Source organism: Boleophthalmus pectinirostris, unplaced genomic scaffold (genome assembly GCF_026225935.1).
Source record: "Boleophthalmus pectinirostris isolate CB_2022bp ecotype Guang Dong unplaced genomic scaffold, ASM2622593v1 HiC_scaffold_10, whole genome shotgun sequence".
Lineage (NCBI taxonomy): Eukaryota > Metazoa > Chordata > Actinopteri > Gobiiformes > Gobiidae > Boleophthalmus > Boleophthalmus pectinirostris.
In genome coordinates, this window is record NW_026570971.1 from 24,348,611 (window position 1) to 24,374,546 (window position 25,936).

The 25,936-nt window shown below is 37.1% G+C and overlaps 3 protein-coding genes across 3 annotated transcripts; 2 read left to right on the plus strand and 1 right to left on the minus strand.

The window, feature by feature from the left end:
• The first annotated feature begins 168 nt into the window (after nucleotides 1–168).
• On the plus strand, nucleotides 169–4,955 carry slc39a9 (solute carrier family 39 member 9). Its single transcript, XM_020921673.2, has 7 exons — nucleotides 169–700; nucleotides 932–1,040; nucleotides 1,283–1,483; nucleotides 1,876–1,944; nucleotides 2,028–2,113; nucleotides 2,183–2,317; nucleotides 2,997–4,955. Exons 1-7 carry the CDS (start codon nucleotides 605–607, stop codon nucleotides 3,228–3,230), a joined length of 930 nt encoding a protein of 309 aa, XP_020777332.1. The 5' UTR covers nucleotides 169–604; the 3' UTR covers nucleotides 3,231–4,955.
• Nucleotides 4,956–7,641: 2,686 nt separating this feature from the next.
• plekhd1 (pleckstrin homology domain containing, family D (with coiled-coil domains) member 1) lies at nucleotides 7,642–18,969 on the plus strand. The gene is given in 14 exon segments (XM_020921870.2): nucleotides 7,642–7,796; nucleotides 8,800–8,893; nucleotides 8,966–9,055; nucleotides 9,801–9,877; nucleotides 10,480–10,571; nucleotides 11,116–11,168; nucleotides 11,244–11,338; nucleotides 12,253–12,291; nucleotides 12,293–12,344; nucleotides 13,036–13,241; nucleotides 15,664–15,796; nucleotides 16,729–16,873; nucleotides 17,724–17,867; nucleotides 18,652–18,969. Coding segments are annotated over 14 exon segments (1,533 nt in total). The 3' UTR covers nucleotides 18,810–18,969.
• Nucleotides 18,970–23,476: 4,507 nt separating this feature from the next.
• On the minus strand, nucleotides 23,477–25,936 carry ccdc177 (coiled-coil domain containing 177). Its single transcript, XM_020921594.1, has one exon. It carries the CDS (start codon nucleotides 25,934–25,936, stop codon nucleotides 23,477–23,479), a length of 2,460 nt encoding a protein of 819 aa, XP_020777253.1.

The window sequence follows — 25,936 nt, forward strand, 5'->3', positions numbered from 1 at the left end:
GCACCTTTTCATCTTAAAATGATGAAGATTTGTTCTTTTTAAATGTTAGACTTGATCTTTCTTTGTTCAGACGTGGAGAAATTGATAAAAAATATCTTGCACTACATATTTCTGCGAAACGTTCCAACGTCTGTCTCAAATACGTGGCAGGTTGAGAGAGCACGTGACCCGGAAGCATTTTGCTCCTAATCAAACAGGCTGGTTTTCGGTTAACTCGCTTTCGCTGCAGAACATCTCTTAAAGTTTCTACAATTTTGACAACTCTCTAAGACTAACGTTGTGAACTAATCGCGCTTTCTAAGAGGATGATAACAAGACATTTTTCTAATTGTTCATTTGAGAGTTGACCAATTTTGCAAGCCTGGTTAGCTTAGCTTGAACACCGAGCTCAGCGTTGGTGTTTAGCTAACGTGGATGTGATCAGATTCAACTTAAACTTAAAACAGACTTAAATTTAGTTCGTATATCTTATTGGCGCTTATTTTATCCACGAGGATGGTTTTAAAGTCGTCGTAATCCGCGTCTATGCTCTGTTAAATAGAGCTTATTTTGGATGTTTTGGTTAGCTCGTCTTTTCAGCAGCTAATCAGTAGAAAGAGAAGAGATGGACGACTTCAGCTCGATCAGCCTGCTGTCCCTGGCGATGTTGGTGGGATGTTATGTAGCAGGGACGATACCTTTAGCTGTCAACTTTTCAGAGGTGAGTTTGTTTCATTTTATATAGAGAAATAAAGGATATGTAGCTTCTACTGTACTATTGTCACTAGCACAATGCAACTCGCAATCTGGAATCAATTGTGAGTCTCTAACTTCATAAAATGTTGTATTTTTACATAATTGCAAATCTTTATACCTTGTGTAGTTGTATCCATTTTAATTATTTAACCAGCATAACCGGTTAATAACATGTCTCGCACTTTTATTTCTTCAGGAGAGACTCAAACTTGTCACAGTGCTGGGAGCTGGGCTGCTGTGTGGAACTGCACTGGCTGTTATTATTCCTGAAGGGGTCCATGCACTTTATGAAGAAATACTTGAAGGTAGTATTTTACTAAATATTTAATTTCTATACCTTATTTGACGCTTACATTTGTTTTGTGAATGAGATTAGACTAGTTAGCATTTAGTTGGACTCTTATTGATCAAGAGCAAAGTTCATCAGGCACTACTATACAAATATAAGTACACAAAACTAGCACAAATATTTACACCACAACGGCATCATTATTTCTAGATTTGTCACCTTTAAATTTATTTGATTTCTGTCTTCTTGTGCATACAGGACACCACAGTCATGCTCAGCCTGGGGTGGTGGAGGTCTCGGAGGCAAAGGCAGAGGCAGCAGAGGCTCTTGTGGCCAGTGGAACACACGAGCACAGCCATGAACAGCTCCATGCCTGCATCGGAGTCTCGTTGGTCCTCGGCTTTGTCTTTATGCTGCTTGTCGACCAAATCGGCAGCTCCCACATGCACAGCACTGATGGTAAGTGTTAAGGGAATTGTAGTAGTGTGCTTTTACTTATACAGAGACCGTGCACAGTGTTGTATTGACCAAAAATGCAAAGATGCCTATTGCAAAATATTGTAACTTCCACCTGTAGTGGAAGGGCAGGTTGATGTTTCAATCTAGAAAACTGACTCTAATGTAGATTGATACATTATACATTTCACTTTCATATTTCATTTTATACCAATACAAAATATATTTCCATCCTTAGATCAAACACTATGAACACTATTCAAAAAAACCACCCTGTCCTCTTCTCGGGCAAACACTTACAATAATTCATTACAAACATTTTAAGCAGTCGGTCAAAAGGGGCAGCAATAGTTGGAAGCTTGTGTTCATTTGATATTTTTTTGACATTTTTTCAGATCCAGAGTCTGGGAGAGCTGCTTCCTCCAAAATCACCACAACACTGGGACTTGTGGTCCATGCTGCAGGCAGGTTTAAAATATGTGCACATAATAAATTAAAGTTGCCTTCGCATTCATGTCACTAATTTCAATATTCTTTCATTGTACAGCTGATGGAGTAGCTTTGGGTGCCGCAGCCTCCACTTCACAAACCAGCGTTCAGCTCATTGTATTTGTAGCAATCATGCTTCATAAGGTAATAAGCTAATTAATCTTGTAATGATATTGAAAATTATAGGTTTAATACAACTGGTGTCTTTCTTAGGCTCCAGCAGCATTTGGCCTTGTGTCATTTCTGATGCATGCGGGTCTTGAGAGAAATCGCATTCGCAAACATCTTCTGGTTTTTGCGTTGGCTGCTCCTGTACTCGCCATGCTAACCTTTGTTGGCCTCAGTCAGGTAAATAGCCCAAGTGACTCAAAATATGTATTGTTTTTTACAGTGTCAACATGATGCATTCTGCATGTTTTTGTGAATAATTTGTTGTCTGTATATATATATATATATATATATACAGTCCCGGACAAAAGTCTTGTCGCTTATCCATTTTGTAGAAACAAAAGCTTATAACCTGACTTTAAATAAATCGATTGGTTTTAGAAATGTCTCATATGAAAGCTAAAACCCTCCCAAATTATGCTCAATATACTAAAATAAATTTGCTTCACTGAAAAAAGATTGATGATATATATATATATATATATATATATATCAAATGCTAGAAAAGCAAATTAACAGATTGTAATATACTTAATTTCTTCTGTTAATGATTAAAACTAGCTGTAGAAAGGAGTTGGCAAAACAGAATGAAGCCTTAGTCATAGCATTGGGTTACTCAATCAACTTTTACAGTATTAGGGAGGGAAAATAATACAGCAATTATTTGAGATTATTATATTGTTGATGTTCACTCACCAGTCTACTGTATGTGCCAGTCCCAAGCCAAATTAAATCAGGACTGGTAATATTTTAAAACTATACCAATATGTGTAATTTTAGATTGCAATCGTAGAACTTATAAGATGTAATTGAAGAAGGACATATTATAATAATAATCTTGTTTCTCTTCTTCCTACAGAGCAGCAAAGAAGCCCTATCAGATGTGAACGCCACTGGAGTCGCTATGTTATTTTCTGCAGGCACGTTTCTGTATGTAGCTACGGTCCATGTCCTGCCGGAGGTGGGGGGCGGGGGGCATTCCCACTCCCCAAACGGACCCAGCGGGGGCAAAGGACTGAGCAAAGTGGAGGTGGGAGCTCTGGTTCTGGGCTGCCTCATTCCTCTGGTGCTATCAGTTGGCCACCATCATTAAGGAACTATTTAGAGACCAAAAGATGGAACAAGGAAAACAGACTTGTCAATCATGCCAATCAGTTTTACTGAATGGACCTGTGGAATTACATTTAATGAGTCTTGGAAAATTTATTTGTTGCTGTGACAATAAGGACAGTGATGTTCTTACTGCTGATAAAGACTGCAGTGCGCAAAGTATTTTAACAAGTGAAAATTGGACTCTTTTTGAGCTAGATTTAGGTTCATGGTTCGTGTCTTGATGGTTTTTTGTCCAATGTCAAAAAACATCCTTGATTTGAATACAGCTAGATTTTACTAGACTCAATGTATGTTTATAAAGCTGTAACAATATTGAAGTGCCATATTAGCTGCTTATGATGTAGAAACAAAATTAGACCATGTAGACCTTGTCAAAGCTAGAAAATTGCTACTCTCTTCAGAGGATTGCCACATACAGCTGTTGAAGAATGCTTTTTGCTACCGACATTTCTGACAAGATGACAGTTCCACCAGCTTCACATTTTGAGATTACTTTTAATTTTGGTGGTGGGTTCTTTGCTCCGTAAGATACAAACATACAATACTACATGTACAGAAACTGATTGTATAGAAATGGAGGGATATTGAGTGAATGAATAACTTGCCTTATACAGGGGCATTACCTCCCCATAGGGACCAGTGGCTCAGGAGAATTGTATTATAAGTCTAAAGATGTACTTCTCAATCAAACCTGAGCAATAATGGGGAAATTGTGGATTTATTATTGTGGTTGGTTGACATATCAGGAGCTTAAGACTCTTGAACGCAACTGTAGTCATGAACAATGGATAAACTACTTAATGTTTTATCAGGATACATGGATATTGTTGATGTTTGTCTTATATATTGGGTATGTAAATCTTTGTCTATACTGTAAAGAAAACCTTTCTTCCAAAACGAACTGATGTGAGATGGACTGCTTACTCACTTTTTTTAATTTTATCTTTTTTTTTTAAACAAACTTATTTTTTGGGACATTATTGATAGTTTTTTGCCCACAGTAAATGTTATAAGTGATTATTTTATGTGTACATTTTTAATTACATCTCTTACTATTCACTGCAAGAAATACCAATGTTTTTAGACTGACAACTTGATGTCTGAAAAAAGTAAGGGTTAAAAGGGATTTCAGTGACAGCCCCGTTGTGTACTACTACTATAACCATTAATTAAACTTAGATTTAGACACACTTTATTAATCCACAAGGGAAAATATTATTTTTATTACACACAGAAATGACAAGCAAAATATATATGAATTATAGCAGAAGAAAAATGTTACTCTTAGTGAAGACTTAATTTTTTCTTTTGCTGAGGATTTTACCTGGACGACTGAAGGATTACAAAGACATCTATTTGAATTATTGCTTTTTGTTCTAGACAGTCTTATAATTTAGTGTTGACCTTGTTTGTATTGGAATTCAATGTAAGTGCCAAACCACCTATCACAAAGTAATCTCAAACTGGAAAGAAGAGAAAGATTTTAGTGGTTTTAGTTGAAATTTGAATTTGTCTTTTAATATTTTAGTACACAATGGGGCTGACACTTATTGAAGGCGGTTCACATGTCTGTTGTTGTATGCATTTTATTTATTGTCATTCCTGAAAGAGTCTGCCTTATTTCCACACTCTGATTGTTAATATGGCTTGTAAAGCATTGTGTTTTATGATGATTAAATTAAACATTTTCTAACTGGTGCAACAAGGTCTAACGTAATGGTTCAGATCAATATATTTAGCTAATGATAATCTAGGTAACGATTGCATAACTACATCATGTTTTGCGTAATGAGCTTCACCCTTAGGGCTTCAATAGTGAGTACGTGTGTGTCCTTCAATTAGTGTCACCATTATGGTGTTTTGGGTTACGGCAGTTTACAGCTTAGCATCTTTGTATTATATGTTTACAATATGCAAACTTAATTAATGTATAATCAATTTGTTGCATATTGGTACATTTATTTTCTTATTTTATTTTAGAAGTTATTAAAGATGCAACACACTACTTTTCTGGTGGAGGGTCTGCTATCTACTTGTTTCCATGGAGATGTTATTGCTTTGCCTGGAATGTTCTCTGGTATGACACTAAACATTTTCATATAGTATATATTCATTATAGGTGTTTCTATTGGTCAAAAATAATTCCTTCTGGGAATAGGGGCGACTTTCCACAGATCTGAACTATAATGTAGTGTTGTGCTGTAACATGTTTGTCTCTCTCCTGATAGACAGGTTTAATCTATATTGTGAAACATTCCAGACAAAGCATTAACATTTTGATGTGGCAGACCATCCACTAAAATATTACCCAGTGCACCTTTAAATAACTACACTTTTTATCACTATATGGATATAGAAGCTACCACAGCTATTTGAAAGTGGTCATTTACTTTTGCCCCAACTGTAACCCATCAACTGTTATGCAACCATAGTGTGCATTGACAGTGTTATATAGTTACAATGAACTATAGGTCACCCCGTCCCTTGAGCTAAATGAGTTGACCTATAACATTAAATTCTATAGTAACTTTCTGTAAACCAACTATGTTTACACCGAAAATCTGATTATTATTTGATTTCTGGTGATGAAATATGCAAACAGCAACATCTGATTCACCCTTGTGGAAGTATATTAACATGAAAAATACAACAAAAAGACAAACTAACAGATTTCAGACAAAGGGTAAAATATGGACAGCATTATTCCCAAAATAATTGTACTTTAACCTCCAAATACCACTGTTATTCTAAAACCAGTGAAATGTGGGGTTTGGATTATGAGATTTCCTTTGTGCATGTAAGCTGCCTAATGACTACTCCACATGATCTGATTTGCTGTTTTTTTTCCCATTTAAATCCCAAACGGCTTCACCCTTTTGAGTCCCAAATCCTTCCAGTTTTTGAACTTGTCCCGCAAGTTGAGAACATACTAATTCTATCTAATTATTTTTTTATTTTTAAGATTCTATATTGTGCAAAATTGACGTGTGATCTTTAAACCATGTTAGAATGTTGTTTCTTTATCAACACACCTGGACTTGTGTTTTGTATCATTCACACATGTTTGAGTAACCCTTTAATATTAGTCTGTCTACATCTCTAAATCTCAAAATGCTTTTTTCCTCCTTGTGATGTCATGAGGGGGTAGTTTTCAAGTTTTAACTTCTGTTCAGTGGAAATTTGTATTTCCAGGTCTGAAATTGTCCAAAATATTCTAGTGAATGTGTATGAAGTTTAAAAACATAGTCGAGCAGTTCCTGTATTACCACATGACATCACAAGGTAGAACAGAGTGTTTTTAGTTTGAGACAAGAACTCAGCATAAATATGCAGGATTAATGTGTTAACCCTCTCCAGGCAGGCGTTGCAGATTTGCAACAGCTAAATTCCAATTACCTACTTACTCCACATCCATATTTTATGAGCTTTTTTTACTCAGGAGCCTTTTCTCCCATCCATGCTGATAAACGTGGACGATGCAGACTGTGCAAGAATGACTACAAGCGGCCTGAAGTGCAAAATACTTTTTTTGTTTACAAAGGATAAAAAAGTCAGGATTGTATATTACTACCCCATATTATAATTTTCCCCAAATATCAGATTTTTCCTGATACTAAAAAATAATTTGAGCCTGAGAGGGTTAAACATGTGTGAATGAAACCGAACAGAACTCCAGGTATGTTTTTGATGAGGAAACAACATTATAAAATACCTAGATCAGAAAACAGCTTAATATTGGCCCTTTAAACTATTATGACCCCTAAAACCACTGTTTATTTTTCTCTCATCAGAATTTGCCCTCCTGTCTAATGCTTTACACTGTACTGTATATATTTTGTATATGTGTGGTCATCCATCGTCACTTTTGGCAAGAAGTTGCTGTCTGCTGCTTAACTCATATGCAGAGGCTGAGCTGTCCGTGTCTCTATAATCCCTCTTCCATTTACTCCAACACATGTCCTGTCAATTAATCTGATACACTCCCTCTTTATCCCTGCTTTGCTCTTGATGCTGCCTGGACACAAATGCAGATGTTTTCTTTAATTCTGCATGACAACTACCTGCCAAATGTCCTACTGTAATCTCAACAAAGGCTTTTTCCTGGCTCTGTATTATTGACGCTCCTAAATCTCCCTCTCTGGTCCCTCCCCCTTCGCTTCCTCCTCTCTGCTTATTGTGTTTTGCTGTGTCCAGTGCACTGCCAGCTATTGACCGCTACTTATTTCCACTACACTGACGCACTGGGATGCACCTATCTACTATATATGTGTGTGTGCCACTGCCATCGGGTGTTATTGGGCTAATTGTTATTGACTAATTCTTTGTTTTTTTGGTATTGATTCTCACCATCTCTTCACGGGACAGGGGAGAGATAGCCGGATAGCTGGATCATGTTCTCCTCTTCATCCAGAAACTCTCTACACTTGTCGTGGTCGTCCATGGAGCAGTCAGACTCTGAGGCGTTGGATATCAGCACCAAAGTGCAGATTCATGGCGTGCTGTGGAAGAGGCCGTTTGGACGCCCGTCTGCAAAGTGGTCCCGCAGGTCAGTGAGAAACGAGATGGGAGGTTTTAAATATTTGAGTATTTATCACAGATTGGTAGAGTAGAGGAGCTAAAAATGTGTACTTCAAGTAAGAGTTGAGTATTGTTACTTTAAAATAACATTACTCATTTAAAAATACAAAGTAGTGGTGCAAGTAAGAATATAAGACTAACTGAAAGAAAGAAAACATCTGATTTACAATTTGAAGTTATTTTAATTGGAAAGACAAAACATGAGTCATGATTTGTGGTCTATCATTTGAAAATACCAGAAAAGTTAGAACAACTTTTTCATATCTGAAAGAGGAATGCAAGAAACAAAATCATCATAAAGCTTTTGCTGCTTGCAGACTTGTCCATTTAAACAGAAAACCTATTGGGCATTACAAACAGTGTAGTTATTGGATTTTTTTTGGTTTGTGTTTTAGTTAAAGGTCCTATATTCCGCACAATTTACTCTTGTAAGTTTTACACCATCTTATAATGTTGTTGCTTCCTAAAAAACAAACCTGGAGTTATGTTTTGTTTCTTTCACATGTGTTTGAGTGTTTATTAATAGTCTGTTCCACCTTGGGAGGTTATGAAGCAGAAGTTTAAGTTATCATCTATGTTTTACCTTTAGTTCTAGTGAAGGTGAATGACATAGTGGTGCACTTCCTGTAGTACCACATGATATCACAAGACGGAATACATTGTTTTCTGTTTGAGAGAAGAACTCAACCTAAAAATGCAAGATTTGCGTGTTAAACATGTATGAATGAAACAAAACACAACTTCAGGTATGTTTTTGATGAAGAAAAAACATTATAATATAGATAAAAAATAATGTAATATGGACCCCTTAATGATGTAAACATGTATTAATCATATAATAATAATAAAAAAACACCCATTCCTACGTTTTATTTTACTATTAATTGTCTTTTCATATAGCAGATACACCTATATATTACTTAACATTTGTAACACCTTGTAATACAGATTAACATTGTCTCCTGGTTCAGATTCTTCATCATCAAAGACAGTTTTCTGCTCTATTACGCTGAAAATGAGAAGAGGAACTTTGAAACTAACAGGTGCCTCAACATCCATCCAAAGGTTTGTGAATATTTTCAATTTTTAACTGGAAGTGTAAGAAATACATTAAAATAGAAATGCTATTTGTTTTAGGGAGTGATTCCTTTGGGTGGATGTGTGGTGTCGGCCAGTGAGAACATGGGGATGCCCTTTGCCATTGAAATCCACTTAGAAGACTTCTGCGTAAGAAAACAGACACACGCAAATGCATCTTAAAAATTCAGTACCTTGAAATTGCTTAGTAAAACATGGCATGTTTAAAGGTAAGCATACATATTACATACAAGACAACATTTAAATTGCTGTTTTGGAGATATTCTAAATTTCAGTATTGAGTATATTGTCTTTAACAAGAAAAAGGTATATAAAGACTAATATTTCAAAAAGGACAATATTTTTGTGGTGTCTGGTTAATCACTATAGTTTGTCTCATACTTAATACTCAATTAAGAAATTTACTGGCACGTTTTAGCATATGTGCAAGAAACAAACAACATGCATTTACCAATAATTGTTTTTGAGGTAATTGAGGTAATCTAATATAATCGATCAATTTTATCCACATTGCCATCTCTTCTAATGTTTATAGGTCATGAATGTTAACTTGTGTTTAACCTCATTGTCATCATAGTAGGTGTATGTATGTGATACTTTTTGTTACTGGACAAAAGTGGGTCTTCAAACTGGAGTAGGTCCCTGGTGAGGTACAGTGTCTTCCCATTCATACTGATGGGACTCCCCTGGGGCATCAGACAGGGACAGTACCACAGACAGGGACTCCCATGTGAGGCGTTTATGGAACATCTGTAAAATGGCATTTCTGGAGCATAAGTTTATTAGATTAGATTCACCCAGACATTTGAATCACTGTAGACTAGGACTTGAGTTGAAGTTTGTTTTATTTCTATTTCTATTTTATTGTTTCCAGGGCACTATAGTTCTGGCAGCGGAGTCTGAAATGGACCAGGTTCAATGGATGGAGATGATACAGGAGTCTGGAAAAGTGTGAGCAAAATCAATACATATTATATAAAAAAAACAAAAAACTGAAATCTATCTATGCTTCATACTGTTAGAGAAATGTATTACTTTTTTTAACTTAATTTATTTAAAGCCATAGTATATATGCGATTTGAGTTGTCTCTGTAAGTGAAAGATAAACTTCCTACACAAATAATAAGAAAATAGCCAATGCATTCATTCTGTAGTTGTCAAATATATAGTTTTTACTACTGCAGTCTATCTATAGGCCTGTATCAACGACATAACTCAAGATCAGAGTAATATATTTAAGACTAAATAAATGCAAATAAGTGCATCCATGATTTATAACTGCATGGTGCGTAAAATAATTCAAAATGTTTGGGTAACACTGTGGCTTTGTTCACATGCACACCAAAATCTGATTATTATTGGATTTCTGGACCTTTAAGATTATTTAAATTAAATGCAAACCACCAAACCTGACATAATGATCAGAAAGAAACCAGATTATGTCATTTTAATAGACTTACAACTCAGAAAATCTGTTCATACTGTAATTCAATTTTGAGTATGCATGTAACTGCAGCCAATGTATTTTATGAGTTTAATGTATTAACCTTCAGGACGTGGAAGAACGCTCAGCTCGGAGAGGCCATGATCGAGAGTCTGGAAGCTCAGGGCCTGCAGCTCGCCAAAGAGAAGCAAGAATATTTAGGTACGTTAGTTACACTATCTATACGTCATAATACTTTATTCTTCTGTGTTATCTTTAAAGGGCTTATATTGCACTATTTTTGATCTATGTTATAATGTTTCCTCATCACAGACATACCTGAAGTTTTGTTTTGTTTCATTCTCATGTTTAACACACAAACCCTCCATATTCTTTTCTCAAACAAAAAATGCTCTGTTGCACCTTGTGATGTCATGTGGTAATACAGGAAGTGCTCCACTGTATTTTTTAAAATCCACATACCTTCAGTAGTATAATTTGAATGATTTCAGCTCAGGAATTGTCAATATCTTCTAAACAAAAGGTAAAATGTAAGCGTTAAGATAACATTTGGAGCTTTGGAGATGTATACATACAAATAAACCATGGTTACTCAAACACATGTGAATAATACAAAATACAACTCCAGGTATATTTTTGATGAAGTAACAGCATTTTAAGATGGCTAAAAGCTCTCAAGGTTCTGTTATACATAATATAGCACCTGTAATGTCATTTGGTTAGAACAGTGTGCTTTTCTCTGTAGATAAACTCATGGAGGAGACAGAGGAGTTGAGCCACCAGAGAGCACAGAGAGAGGTTAGATTGTAGACACTGATGTGGGTGAAACAGTGAATGAAGGTACATAAATGTTTTTTGCATTGTGTCTGGCAGGAGCTGGAGCGTCTGAACCAGATTTTAGAGGAAGAGAAGCGGAAATATGAAGAGGTTGTGATGGAGCTGAAGGCAGAGCAAGAACAAATTAAACAGTAATGTATTATAATTAATTATTTATTCATACCTTTATGCCTCAACTAATGGGTTCACACAGGTAATTTATTACTGCTTAATACACCAAATGTGATGCAAAAGATTTGATTTTAAAATTAAGTGCTACTCATAAATAAGCCTGTTTCTAGTTGGATGTGTACAATTTTTCACCATTTGTTCCACATTACTATAAATATGATGAACATTATGTTGTATTAATAATGATACATAATGGATATTTAAAAGGGCTCCTTATTAAACTATTTTCTGATCCTGTATTATCTATTTTCTGATGTCATGTGGTAATACAGGAAGTACTCCACTGCGTTTTTTTAAACTCCTTACACCTATATTAGAATCATTTGGATAATAACATAATAATACAATAATACAATACAATACAATACAATATAATACAACAACAATAATAATAATAACAGAACAAAAATAAGAAGAAGCTGTTAACTTGAATACTACCACTTCATGACATCACAAGGTGGGAAAGAGCAGTTTGAGCTTTGAAGATGTAGTCCAGTGATACAAGATTACTCATGTGTGAGTGTGTGCACTCCAGGTATATTATTAAGGAGGTCACAACATTATAACTTATGACTTAAACCTCACAAGAGTCAATTTTTGCATACTGTAGGACCTTCAAATAAACAAACAAAAAAATGACCCAGCTAAAGACTAGTTTGTTCCCTTCAAGATAACTGTGTGTTCATAATTTCTGTAAAAATATTCAGAAGTTACCAAAGGGTATTCTGATGATGGCTTAGCTTCAGTGAAGTTAGTTTGGTTAAATGGCCTTACAGTCACTTAAGCTGTGACAATAATGCAGTTTAGATGTGAGTGATGGTCTGCCTCATAATACATAAACCTAATACACATTTACTGTACATGTCCATTACAGAGACCTGGAGGGAACGTCCCGGTCTTTAAAGGGAGTGGAGAGAGAAAGAGGAGCTGAGCAGCCTCACGGTCATGTTACAGAAATCTATAGAGGTATGAATGTTCTTTTATATCAACCATTTTATTTTAGATGAGCTACTTCTCCTTGTATGATAATGCATTTTATAAATAAAGATCCAGTACTTAAATAATACACTTCTATTTAGATGATTTGTCACTCATAACAAAATTTGCTTTCAAGTAAGGTATAAAATTTATTTCAGATACAGATAATTTCTGTAAATTTTGAGTCTGCTTGATTTCTAAAAAATATGATCAGGATTATTTGTTTTGTAATATAGGTAATTATTATTGAAAGTTAAAGATGTGTTATGCAGCATATCTAGTAGAGGGTCTGCCACCTGCATTACATTTCAGATCTATGGAGAGTTGCCCTTTAAACAGAAAAAAATATTGTATTTTGAGCAAAAGAATCCTGTAACAAATATATGCTAGATGTATGTGCTTAATGTCATACCATGGAACATTCCATGGAAAGCAATAGGCTTTCCCTGGAATGTAATAACTACCGACCTACCAGAAAAGCTGGGCAGTGTATAAAAAGAGTAGACTTTATTTTTATTAATGTGTGGTGCAGAACAAACATCTATATTACTCAAAGAAGATTTTAACTAATACCTTTTAGAATGATTTTTTGTGTAATTGACTGGAGCAATACTTACAGTCCCAAATTTAAAAAAGTGAATTATAGCACAACTTTAATTTGTTTACATTTTGTTCACAGGAGCTTTCAAGAGAGAAACAGCGCACGTTGGAGCTTCTTGGAATGAAAGAGCATCAGGACAATGACCAGGAAAACACAGAGGATCATGAGAAATTAAATCTTGGAGATGGTGAAAAAGAGGGGGACACAGCTCTGCTCCAGGACCTCAAACACATCGAGGACCAGATGAAAGTGTTACTCAAAGAGAAAGACCAGGCTGAACAAAAGTAAGAACTTTCTGACTAATATTTTGTCATAGTTTTGTTTGTGTAATTTCTTTGTTGGCATAAAACTACATGAAAACACCCAGTAATTACAAAAGCAAGATGAATTTCCGTTTGGACTTAGACAAACTTTATTGATCCACGGGAAGGGATCCAAGGGAAATCATTTGAACACAGTCGCTTACACATCATTATAAATATAATAACAAAGAGCAAAAATAGAAATAGTAATAATAAATTCAAAATAAGTAGCAAAAATAGCAAGAGACTAGGGTCAATAAGGCATAATTATATAAATGTACATGTACAAGTAAATGCTCAATCTCATTTTCTGAAGCTAAACAAGGTCAGACCTGGTTAGTATTTGGTTGGGAGACCACTGAGATTATCAGGTGCCACAGAGGGCCATTGTGGCTTTAGGGGAAACTGCTGTTGTGTCTTTAGGCAAGACACTTCACCTGAATTACCTATTTTGCATGTGGTGTGATAGTGAGTATTGGGGGTCAGATTGGCAGCTATAACACTAGTTTACCACTAGGGCAGGGAATCACAGGGTCCCTCACGATTCGGTTTCATACACAATACATGATATCATCTCAATATGGCGATACATGTGATAATCATTATATTGCACATGATCCTCTGTCATATATTGCAGCTTTCTAGGAATCTAATACATTTTAGCAACAGTATTTCTTTATTAAACCTCTACGTGTGCAAAGTTAATATGAAATACATGTATGGAGAATATGTCAAGTGTATTGCATAAACAAGTTTTCTTCCACTAAGCAACAAAATTGTAGTGCAGTTACAAAAAATTGCTAAAAGATAACCAAAAATACTCTTAGCAATATATTGATACAGCAGTCCATGATAACTATACTGTATCACCAAATTTAGTATCACAATATATCGATATTTCCATATTTTTGCACACCCATACTTGCCACCACTGAGTATAGAGTCAATTTATGCAATGTAATGCCATGTAATGTGCTTTGAAAGGTACAGCATGATTTATAACTTAACAACAACTATAAGAATACTAAAATTTAATTAAAATTGGTTGTCAAAATTAGGTCAGAAGCTCAAAATACTGTCCATAAATTACATTCCAAGTTTTAAAAGAAATTTCAGTGGATAACAATCTGATAACATTAGTTCAAAGTATCCAAAAGCTTCATGCCGTGAGGTCTGGCCAGGTCTTTACTAATGGTACAAGAGTAGAGGCCTGAGTGGAAAAGTGTATTGATCCATAAACAAGTGGTGCATTGACGGGCGGCTCCGGAGTGGGATTTTACAGCAAAACATATTGACTCTGAAGCACTAATGTCCAAACTAGACACACGCCATGAATTATAACATTTGTTTTTTTTTGCACAGAGCAGTTTTCACATTTGATTTAATTTGATACTAAGTATAATTAAAACTGTTAAATGCCCTATATTACACAAAACTGACTTTAAGCCATGTTATAATGCTGTTACTTCTTCAGAAATATACCTGGAGTTATGTTTTCTTTCATTCACACATGTTTGAGTAATTAATATTAATTAATATTGGCTTGTCTTCATCTCCAAAGCTCAAAATGCTCTGTGCCATTTTTGCCATAAAGTGGTAGTTTTCAAGTTATCAGTTACCTTTTACCTTTAGTTCAGTTGAGATTCTTAATTCCAGGGCTGAAATTATCCAAATGATTCTAGTGAAAATTTATAGACTTTAAAAACACAGCAGTGTACTTCCTGTATTACCACATAACATCACAAGGTGCAACAGAGTGTTTCTAGTTTGAGAGAAGAATCCCACCGAAATGCAGAGTTTGTGTGTTAAACATGTGTGAATGAAACTCTACTCTAGGTATGTTTCTCATGAGGAAACAACATTATCACATAGACCGGAAAATAGCATAATATGGGCCCTTTAAGAAACTGTGATAATTTTGCCATTGTGTACTTTTGCTAATCACCTAAATCTTAATGAAAACTAACCAAAACATTTTATCAACAGGTAGAAAGTATTCATATAAACAACTCAATTAGAGCAACACATGTTTAGAAATGACCAACACTTGAGTTAAGTACGTCGTACGTAGTATGAGAAAGAAGAAGAATATTTTAACTCTTGGTTTTGCAGCATGTAATGAACAATCTAGCTATCTATACACTTACTGTGGAGGCTCTGCAGAGGTTTAAAACTGTTATAATAAAAGAGATAAGACATGACGAGTGGAAGTAGAGTTTATAGCTCTAACTTTTATAGCCCAGAAGAAATATGTACACATAGTATAAAAGGCCCCATTAAGTTATATCGTCAATTATACCATTATGGCAAATTTTCATATTTCATCATAAACTATTTTCGTCCACAGCGCCCTGCCATATTATCTATCTGTCTATCTGTTTATTCATCCATCCATATTTTCCAGACTCCAGGAGAATGAGGAGAGGTCTGTGGTGCTGCAGCAGGAGAAGGAGTTTTATTCGTCTCAGGCTCAGACTCTGCAGCAGTCTCTGTCTCAGCTCACAGTGGACAAACAGCAGACAGAGGCTGAGCTCAAGGTCATTACTCTATTATTATTATTATTATTATTATTATTATTATTATTATTATTATTATTATTATTATTATTATTATTTATTATTATTATTATTATTATTACCCTATTATTACTGTATTCATATGGTTTCATTTAAGTGTCTGTAAATTGTTCATATTTAACACATATTATTTGTTTTACCATGGCCAAAAAGGGCAGCAATTAACACCCAACCATGTAACATTTTATCCAAAAAAATTGACAATAATAAAATCTTTTTTTGTTGTCATTTCTTGCCCTTAGTTTGAGCGGGCTTATACCTCAACAAACCTGACTCTTAGTTGGCCTGGAGGAGGGCCTCCACCTGAATTTGTTCCTTTGACTGTAATCTTACACAATATGGCATAAAACTTATCCATCTCCATGGCCAATGTTCTGAAGTATTATTTCAATTTTCTATTTCCTTGGAAACACGCAGGTGACATGTCACCTCCAGAAAGTCACACGGTGTTGCTTTAGTTCAGTGGGAATACATTTTTGTTTTAGTAACTCGATCTAAAAACTGCTCAAGTCTCCTTGTATATCAGATCATAGAAACTTCCTGTTCTTGTTCGGTATCTTTGTATCAAATTACCTTTGTAATATTGACTCCTATTTCTATTTTCTCTATCTGAAATGCTTCCACTTGCACAAAACCCCCTCCTTAGTGTCTTTGACATTTTTGTCAGCATTTAATATTATAATGAATAAGTAATAGCAATATTACTGCATACATTTCAAAATGAATATTGTAGAAAGATAAAATTTTATTTTATGCATACAAGAAGGAGACAAACAAAAACGGTGATACAGTGATACAGAACATGAAAATGACCAAAGAGAGGAGCAATGTCTTTTTTTAAATGATAATTTTTAACAGACAAAATAGACTCATTTTAAGTGCTGTGTTTTCAGGCTGAGATTGAGTCGAGAGTGGAGCTGGAGCGAAGGTTGAAGTCTGCAGAAGAAGCGCTGGAGAATCTGGAGAAGGGACTCAGCAGTTTGGACCGAAGCAAAGAGAAAGACGAGAAGATGAAGGGAGACGTTACACAGCTCAGGAGTAAGTTTGGCCTAAGACTGTGTTTACATGTACACCAAAGTCTGATTATTATCTGATTTCTGGAGTTATTAGAGTGTGACTTGGTGCTTTTGATGATCATATTTCTGTTATGCACAAACAACAAAAATCGATCCAGTTATCCTATGTATCTGACTTTTACTGATGATATAAATGTGCCCACTGATATAACATTACAGGGATTCATGTAACACTGGAATCATGTTACTATATTTAGAAGCATTAGAAGCAAGATTAACATTACTGTACTGAACTTATGCACTTTCCCAAGGAAATGTTTTAGTCCAGAATCTGCCTCCTACTGGAAAAAATATGTATTACTTTTCATGCAACTCAATGAACTGTAAGGTATGTCCTGTGTTAGGAGCTGTAGAGTGCAGGCTATAGTTGGTTAGAAAAACATTTGGAGGTTTGGGAATTTCCAAGGGTAACATTCAATAAACTTACACTGAACTAAAATCCAAGTCAATCTTTACACATAATGTAACATACCAGTAAACTTTTTAGAGAGCACAAACTTTAACAAAATTTCACAAGAAGGTTTGATCCCCATTTCTGTGTAGAGTTTGCATGTTTCTTCCCATGTCTGGATGGGTTTCTCCAGCCACTCTGGTTTCCACCATCGACCCAAAACATGTTACATAGGTCTCCAGCATGAATAGCTGATAGCTAATGGCGGGCAATTAAATACTCTGTATGGATGTGCTATTTTTCTTTTCAAAATAATTATTCTAAAATTGCAACATATTAGAACAGTCCTGAGTAAATGTAATGTAATGTTGAGTAAATATGTACAGCCATGGCCATGTGTGATAAATGCATGTTGTTGCAGAGTTTTTCGAGGAGTGCATTTGTGCTGCAGAGATCGAGGCAAAGCTCCCATCAATAATGAAGAACGCTGTGTATCTCCACAAAGCAGCGGCCAGGAGGATAAAGAGCTGCAGGATCCAGAGGAGGGCCTCTAAACGGCACTGGTGTAAGTTTGCCTCCTTCACATATATTGAATAGATTTGTGTCAAGAAAATACAAACAAGTACTCAACAACAATGCTCACTATTCTAGAGGTTCACTGTATTTATTACTATTCCGTGTAATCCTCTCTTTTGCCCACGAGTAGTCCATGACAGAAAAGGTTTTAGTCAGAGCCATCTAAACAATGTTTTTCAAATGCAGACATTTCGACTGCCATCCGTAAGTTACTTTTACTCTGCATTTATTGAAACTGCAGAAATATTATTGTAATTTTCAATTTGCATGTCTTACTACTACTCAATATACTACCCAATATTTTGGCATGCAAAATATTATTTTCTTTAACCACTGAAGGAGTTGACCATGGCACAAATCACAAAATCTCTGTTCTGACCAATCCATACTATTGTTGTGTCCTTGGACAAGACACTTCACTCACCATAAAGTATAAATGTGGTTTGTGAAGGCCATTTGTGGTGATTGAAGAGGCTACAGCTGTGGCTACAGTAGTGGCAGCACTGAATGACTAAGGCATCAATCGTTCCCTGGACAGCTCAATGCATAAATAGTGCATTGCTACTATTATTCAAGTCTCTGAACCATGGATTGTTTTGGCAACACATTTTTGTAGTTATGAGTGTTAATTGTGTTTTGTTATATCTGAACTTGTTTGTATGAGCATTTCAGTGAGCATCCAGACTAGACACACACTTTACTTACTTGTGGCGTGGTAATGCTACTTGCGTAATTTGCTTCTCCTCCCTCTTCTTTTTCTTCTTATTGTCCAGTGAAACACTCCAGGTCTTTTGCAGTGGCCAGTGAAGAAGCTGGTGAGATGGAGGAGCTGAAGGCCACAGCCCGAAGACTTACCTCAGACAGTAGCTTCAGAGAAAGTGTTTATAAAATCATGTCCCGAAAGGACGCCACCAACGGGACCAATGTGTAACAAAGGTCTGAGGGTTCACTAACTTGTAATGGGTCTGAGAAGGCACTGAAGACCTTAATAATTCGTAAAGCACAACTGATTGATTGATTCTTTATTAAATAGTTATGAGAAGATGCAAGAAATGTGTTGAGATGGAAACTCTTTAAACAGATTTGGTATTTCTAAGCCGTAACAAAGAATGTTCCAAATCCTGGCGATTTCAATAAGCATAATATAAGGCCTACTTCAATCACACTTCAAGAACAATTAACAACTTTTTATGATATTTTGCCTTTTAAATGTGCACATTTTCTGATGGAGGCTCCACCATCTGCTTGTTGTCATGGAGGTGCAAGCAATAACATCTCCATGAAAACAAGCAAGAGATAGAACCCCTATTCAAAAAGTGACACAGTGTCTCTTTAAGTTGCTTTTATAGACAGTCCTCCAGTCTTTTACTGGACCAGACAGGGAAGGACTGAAAATGTAGATTTGAGGAGGATAAAAACTATATATACCTAACAGGAATTAACATAAAAAGACAAAGTTCTAATGTAAATAACTATATTAGACTTAGGCAAACTTTATTGATCCAAGGGAAATATTATTAAATGTAAGTAGCAGGCACACGCAGTGAAAAGTTATCTTGAAAAATGATTTAATTTTTCTGGTTTTGATTGTATGCACACATTGTTTTGTACAGGTTTTGTTCACAGTTTTCATGTTCATTTTAAAAACAGACAGAAGTAACTGGCAGCCTACGTCAGATGAGACTGAATTGCACAATCCAATATCCTTTGTCTCTGTGGGGAATAAAAACACTGGCATTGGTTACAGCACTAAATAAACACTGATACATTTTCATTGAAGATGCACTGTGTACCATAACTTTTTCGGTGAAGGGTCCACCACCTGCTTCTGTCCATGAAGATGTTTGAAGATGCTTTACTTGCTATGTTCCACATTATGGCATTAAATGGTAACAAGCAAGTAACGCCAACAAGCCAAATTACAGTTCAGATCTGTTTAGATGTCACCCTGCTTAGAGTAAGAATGCATGTTTTTTGTGGTACACTGAAGTAGTAACACCTGTAATTGTAAAGGTAAATGCATTTAATGCCATACTGTGGAACATTCAATGCAAAGCAGTATCATTACCATGGAGACAAGCAGGTGGCAGATCCTTTATCAAAAAAGTTACACAGTGTGCCTTTAATTTACATTCCAATCATTGACAAATACATGAAACAGCATTACATTATTTCTGTAGTTTTAAAGACAAGCAGAAAACTGTAAATCTGGTTTGTAACAGAGGGATAATGAAATAATAAACTTTATCAACACTGATCTGAATGTCTTTCTCTCATGATACCACTTATGTAATTCTAAAAGCAAGCATTTGGTACATCTCATAGCCATGTACAAATTATACAATGACACCAAAATGATAATAGGGGAAAATGTAACAGAGAGCTAACAATGCAATGAAAAACATGCCTTAATACTGATAAAGCTGTTTTTGAACCATTTTACATCTAGGTAGAAGGCTTATGGTTCACTTCAGGGCAACACAAAATCAGATATTTTTAGCAGCACAAAAATGGCACTAAAATTGTTTTCATGTAGGAGATATGTGTGTTGGTTCATCTGGGACGAGTTCACTTCGGTGCTGGTTTGCTGTGACTGAAGGGAGTGGGTGTGACCACCTGGATCTGCAACAAAATACAAGAAATAATTAATCACCGTAGTGTGTAATGCTAATAGATGAGCAATACAAATGTCTCTCAAATAATATTTTTCTAGGAATTATATTAGGGAATAATCACCTGGGGTTATTGACTACAAACGTGTTTAACGCTGCATAGAATATAATACAACACCAATAAATACAAACATAAAGACACACTAAGTAACTTTTCTAGTGTAGGGTTTGCCACCTGTTTGTCTCCACAGAGATGTTTTTGCAGTACCTGTAATGTTCCATAGTATGACATTTAAGTTCTTGCTTTCATTTAAAAGCAATAACACATTTTGTTAGGTGTTTTTATTGCTCATTTGTCCACCAAAAAAGTTATATAGTGCTTTTTAAGCTGTAATGCATTGTAAATGCTGCTATGAAGAAAATATCGAACCATTCTTGAATTCCAAAATAATATCAGTGTATAAGCATTGTTGCTGTATAGTTTGCTAAAAAATAATTAAGAATGAAGAAAAGTTTACTTAAAGTATTCTAAATAAAATGTCCATAGAAGCAACAGTGTCTGACTATACCCAGTACTACAACAAGGGGCTGAGTAGTAACAGCTCTGTCTGACTGTGATGTTTCAGCTCCCTGATGCATCACAAGTCTCATCTGTGGATAATCTGTGCATCACCAGTCAGAGGTCTGAGCCTGTCTGCTCAAATGAAGCTTTGCTCTGTCCAGTCTGTCTTTGGTTTTAGTCTATTTATTCATAAAACCAGAGAGAACAAACGTCAGTAAAGCACTAAATAATATCACTCTAAATCTGCAAATCATCCCCTTCTCCCAGGATTAAATTGGGACTGAGAATAATACTGTGTTAAAGCTCCTTTTTTCAGTTCAATTCATGAAACATGATGGACCTTTGTCTTCTGCATTTCAGATGTTTTTTTTTTTTTCAAAAAGTGCAGCAGTGTTTTCTATCAAGAGCAGCGAGTGACTCGAATGCCCTGAACCCATTTCAAGATGTTGAGATAAAGGTTTATAGTTTGGAGTGTACCTAGCTAGAGGACAAATGTAGTGCACATTTTAAATTAACACCATGCTAAGTAAGATCTCATGAAGACTTAACCATGCTAAAGCTGTTGAGCTAACATACTTATAATGGCTATACTAGTATATGATGCTGTTTTAGTGCTACAGCTATGCAATATTTACAATGTTCATATCATCATTATTTTCTCTGCCATGTGACTCACCACCCGCTGCTTTATCCCTTAATCACTATGGCAACGGCAGCCTCAGAGGGCACAAGCCGCTACACGCATCTTTTTTTAAATCTGACAGTGCAGGATTAATGCAGATAGAGCACAGGGTTTCATGCTATCTGTGCATGAGGATGTGTTTTAGTCATTCTGCAAAGTCACACAAGGGTGAGCATGTTTAAAGACAGGTTTCAGTAGTGCAAACTAAAAAATTAAAATGATTAAAGGTGCATTGTGTATTTTCTGGTGGAGGGTCCATCAAATGCCTTTCTCCATGGAGATGTTATTGCTTCGTTTGGAATGTTTCACAGTATGTTATTAAATCTTTCTAACATCATGGAGACCAAACCAGACCAAGTTACAGGTCAGATCTGTGGAGAGGAAATCCTGCACACAGTCAGAATGCATGTTTTTCTAAGTATTTTTGAGCTATAAAAATATTACAGGCAAAGCAATGACATCACCATGGAAACAAGTAGGTGATGGGACGAACCCTCCACCAGAAATGTTACACAATGCACCTTTTTAGGTAGATTATAAGTAGCCCTACACGATTATACAAACTACCGTAAACACAAATAGTGGACATAAATGAAATATATTATCAGTTGCATTTAAGTGTTTTAAATTAAAATCTTATTTCATTTAAAGCTGCTATTTTTTCTGGTAGGAGTCCAGCCACCTGCTTGCCTCCATGGAGATTCTGTTTTTGTTTAGTTTTTTCCCCACATTATGTCATTACATTAATCTATCTTGCATTTATACACAAGTGCATTATTGCCTTTAAAAACATGCATTCTTATTGTGAGCAATATGACCTGCATATCCTAGTCTCTGCTTGTCTGATAGATAAGTTTAAAGCCATACTGTGAAACATTGTAGGCAAAGCAATAACCTGTCCATGGGAACAAACAGTCTAAATCAGTAAAGTTAAGCAGTGCACTTTTAAATGTATGCTTTTAAATGTCAGATGCCCTTCTTTTGAATCAGTTTGTTCTGAATGTAAATAATAAATGTGTTCTGCCATTTCAATTGCTGAAACAAGCCACCATATCTGAGCTGTACTTTAGGGATCAGCACATATCTATATAAGTCATACCTGTTTTTGACCTTGACATATTTCCAGGTACCAGATGTGAGCAGTTCTGGGCCTTTCTTTGCTGCAGTGTGTCTGTGGAGGGGAGGCAGAGGGAGTCCTTACTGTGTTAAATGGTGTTGGCATTTTGCACAAAGTGAAATCCCATGTTGATTGGTCAGCAGCACGAGGCTCTTTGCATCGTCAGCTTTAGTTACAACATGTGACTGTTTCAAGGCTATTTCTCTGCAGAGGCTGCCCACTGCATCACGTCATTAACAAGCTTTGCTCAAGGGCACAATGTCAAACCATTTGCTTTTTTAGTTTATTCATGCCCTGCAGAAGGACTCTTAAAAGCTTTGTATCTCGGACTTGTGCTTCCTGGTTAACAATAAGTCTTTTCAACAGTGCATTTTTCAGTCCAGTGGTTGCGGCAGTGCAGAGGGCAGAGTGAAATTGTGTTTTATCGGGCAGTCCTTAGTATGCACTCATCCATAATGAAGTACTATATGTCCCGGATTGGCTTTATACAGCTGACGTCTCCTTTACATCCATGTTATAATGTAAAAAAATAAGAAAATTAAGGGGTAAGATATGAAAAACACTGAATTTGGAAAATGGGGTAAAGCTGTTTGACAGTGAAGGCAGATGTTTTATAGTTTGTAGTTTATTTCTCATCCAGACTCGCTTTGAGCTGTGCCTCTAGAGCCATTTTGTCAAACGTACGCATGTTGGTCTCCTCTCTCACTTTGTCCCTCACGTGAAAAGATGCTCGTGCTACAGACCGGGCGCTCTCCAAAACCGCCTTCTTCTCCTTGAAAATCTGCTCGCTTTTCTCCAGTTTTCTCTCAATGGACTGCATGAGCTCCAACCTCCTCTGTCTCTCCTCCTCCTCCACTCTTTGCCTGTTAAGTTTCTGTAATCTCTCCTTTTCCTGTCTACTTTGAACTGCCTTTTGTGCCTTCTCCTTTGCTCTCTCCTCCACCACTAATGCTGCATGTTGGGCCCTCTTTTCTGCTTCTTTAACCTTGGCTACAAACTGCTGCTGTTGAATTTTCTCACGCCTCTCTGCAGCTTTGCGTGCTTTCTGGATCTGCTTCTCTTCTCGCTTCGCTTTCTCCTTCATCTCCTGCCCCCTACGTTCCACAATCTGTTCGTATTTTTCCAGCGATCGGTTGAGCTTCTCCTCAGCCTGCCTCCTGGCCTCCTCCCTCTCCTCCTCCTCTCTACGTGCGATCTCTTGGATGATAGCTGCATGTCTTCTCCTCTCCGCCTTATTCAAACCTCGTCTCTCTTCTTGGGCTTGGTGTTCCTTCTCTTGCCTTTTTAGTTCTGCCATAGTTAGCTTCTCTTTCAACAGTAGCCTCTCCTGTTCCAACACCGCTGCCCGCTCCTCCTCTATTGCCTTTAGATTCTGCTCCTGCAATACTTTCTTATGCTTTTCCTCTCTGGCAGCTTGCTGCAACTTCAGCAACCGATTTTTCTCTTGTTGCTCGGCTAACTCCTTCCACTTCTCCTCATTTTCCTCAACCTGTTTGAGCTTGGCCTCTGCAACCTCACGTTCTTGCTGGCTAAGTCGTTGTTGCCGTATAGATATTTGATTTTGCCAAACTCTCTGACATTGTTGCACTGCTTTTTGCTTCTCCCTTTCCTCCTGCTCTCTACGAAACTCCTCCATCCTCTTTTCACTGTCCCACTGAAGATGCGCCACGAATCTGGTTTGACTCATTATGTCTTCTTCTTGATATCGAGCAAGCATCAACGCCGCTATCTTCCTGTCCCGCTCCGAAACAGCTTTGAGTCCCCTTCTTTTCACCTCCTTTACAATTCGCTCTACCTTTTGAGTTGTCTGGGGAGAGTGGCTCAGATCTCCCAGACTTAAACTTCGTCCCATTAGAGAATTGAATGTTGCTAGAGTACGTGCTCTAGGACTGGAAACCTTTGCCCAATGATCTCTGGTACCGTCCCAACTATAGGAAGAAGAAGCCCCTGATTCTGAAGAGGTGCATGTGTTTGTAGTGTTAGTAGATGCCGATGAGTAAATTGGATCTATTTTCCTTTGTAACGACTCTAGCGAATGGCTTTTACCTCTCACTTTAAAATGTCCATTATGCTGCCCAAAGTGTCCTCCTATTACCCCATTAGGTTGAGTGGTCACTGGTTTACACACAGACGATGCTAGCGTAGTGTTAGCTCTAGGAAACGCAGGCGGCTTGGGGGTTGATCGAGGAAAAGTATTTGGAGGTTTGCCCCCAGAGGACTTCCTTGAAACAGGAGGAGGACCTGAAGATCCTTGCCGAGTCAGTCTGACTTGCTCTGTAGATTTGGTCCTAGATCCTTGAAATCCTCCCTTTGAAGATGCCAGGGAGCTTGTAGATCCAATTTTGGAAGAACCATTTTGGGTCAATTTTGGGGAAGTGCTAAGATTGCTGATGGAAGGTTTGGACAAAAGAGTGGATTTCGGAGCTTGAGTTGTTGCTTTTGAGGTTGGTCCACTGTCTGAAGGTGCAATAACTGAAACTGTTTTTGGAGGTGATGCTTTGTGCTCCAGTGAAGGTGAAACGTTACTATTAACCGCTGCTTGTAAAATCCTGCGCTTCTCCTCTCTCACTATCCTCTCTCTCTCCTCTCTGCACTGCCTCAGCTTGGCGTGCCTCTCTCGTTCATAGACCTCAAACAATCCTGTGGCTACCCGCATGGACCTCCCGGGAGCTTCTCTGGCAAAATCGGACAAAGGCCGCGGCAACAGCTCCACCGGCTTCACTCCACATCTTGCACATGCTTCCAGAGATCGTGGACTGGTCAAAACATATCGGCTCCCCTCCGCAGCTGGCGAGTCGAAATTGTACAGATCCAAGTGCAGTTTGGGTGCTAAATCCCGCTCAGCCTGAGGTGGAGGTTGTGGCGAAGGGACAATTTGAGGCGAAGGGGTTTCCGGGATGGATATGGTATGACAGGGGCTCGGTTCGGCGCTGCCAGTGGGTGGAGTTTGGAAGCAGGCGTCGCCATCCTCCTCCGCGGTCCCATCGCCGTCGTCTGTGTTTTGGTCGGTGACACGGGGGTCCTCAGCTGCCACGCTCGGGCTCTTGCACTTGGTCTGCTCCTCTGCCTCCGAAGGGTCCACCAT

Bases quoted from the DNA above. Each gene is read 5' to 3' on its own strand.
- slc39a9 (XM_020921673.2), top strand. From the start codon at position 605: ATGGACGACTTCAGCTCGATCAGCCTGCTGTCCCTGGCGATGTTGGTG. The intron at 701-931 runs GTGAGTTTGTTT...TTATTTCTTCAG, and splicing joins TAGCTGTCAACTTTTCAGAG to GAGAGACTCAAACTTGTCAC. The intron at 2,114-2,182 runs GTAATAAGCTAA...TGTCTTTCTTAG, and splicing joins TAGCAATCATGCTTCATAAG to GCTCCAGCAGCATTTGGCCT.
- ccdc177 (XM_020921594.1), bottom strand. From the start codon at position 25,936: ATGGTGGACCCTTCGGAGGCAGAGGAGCAGACCAAGTGCAAGAGCCCG.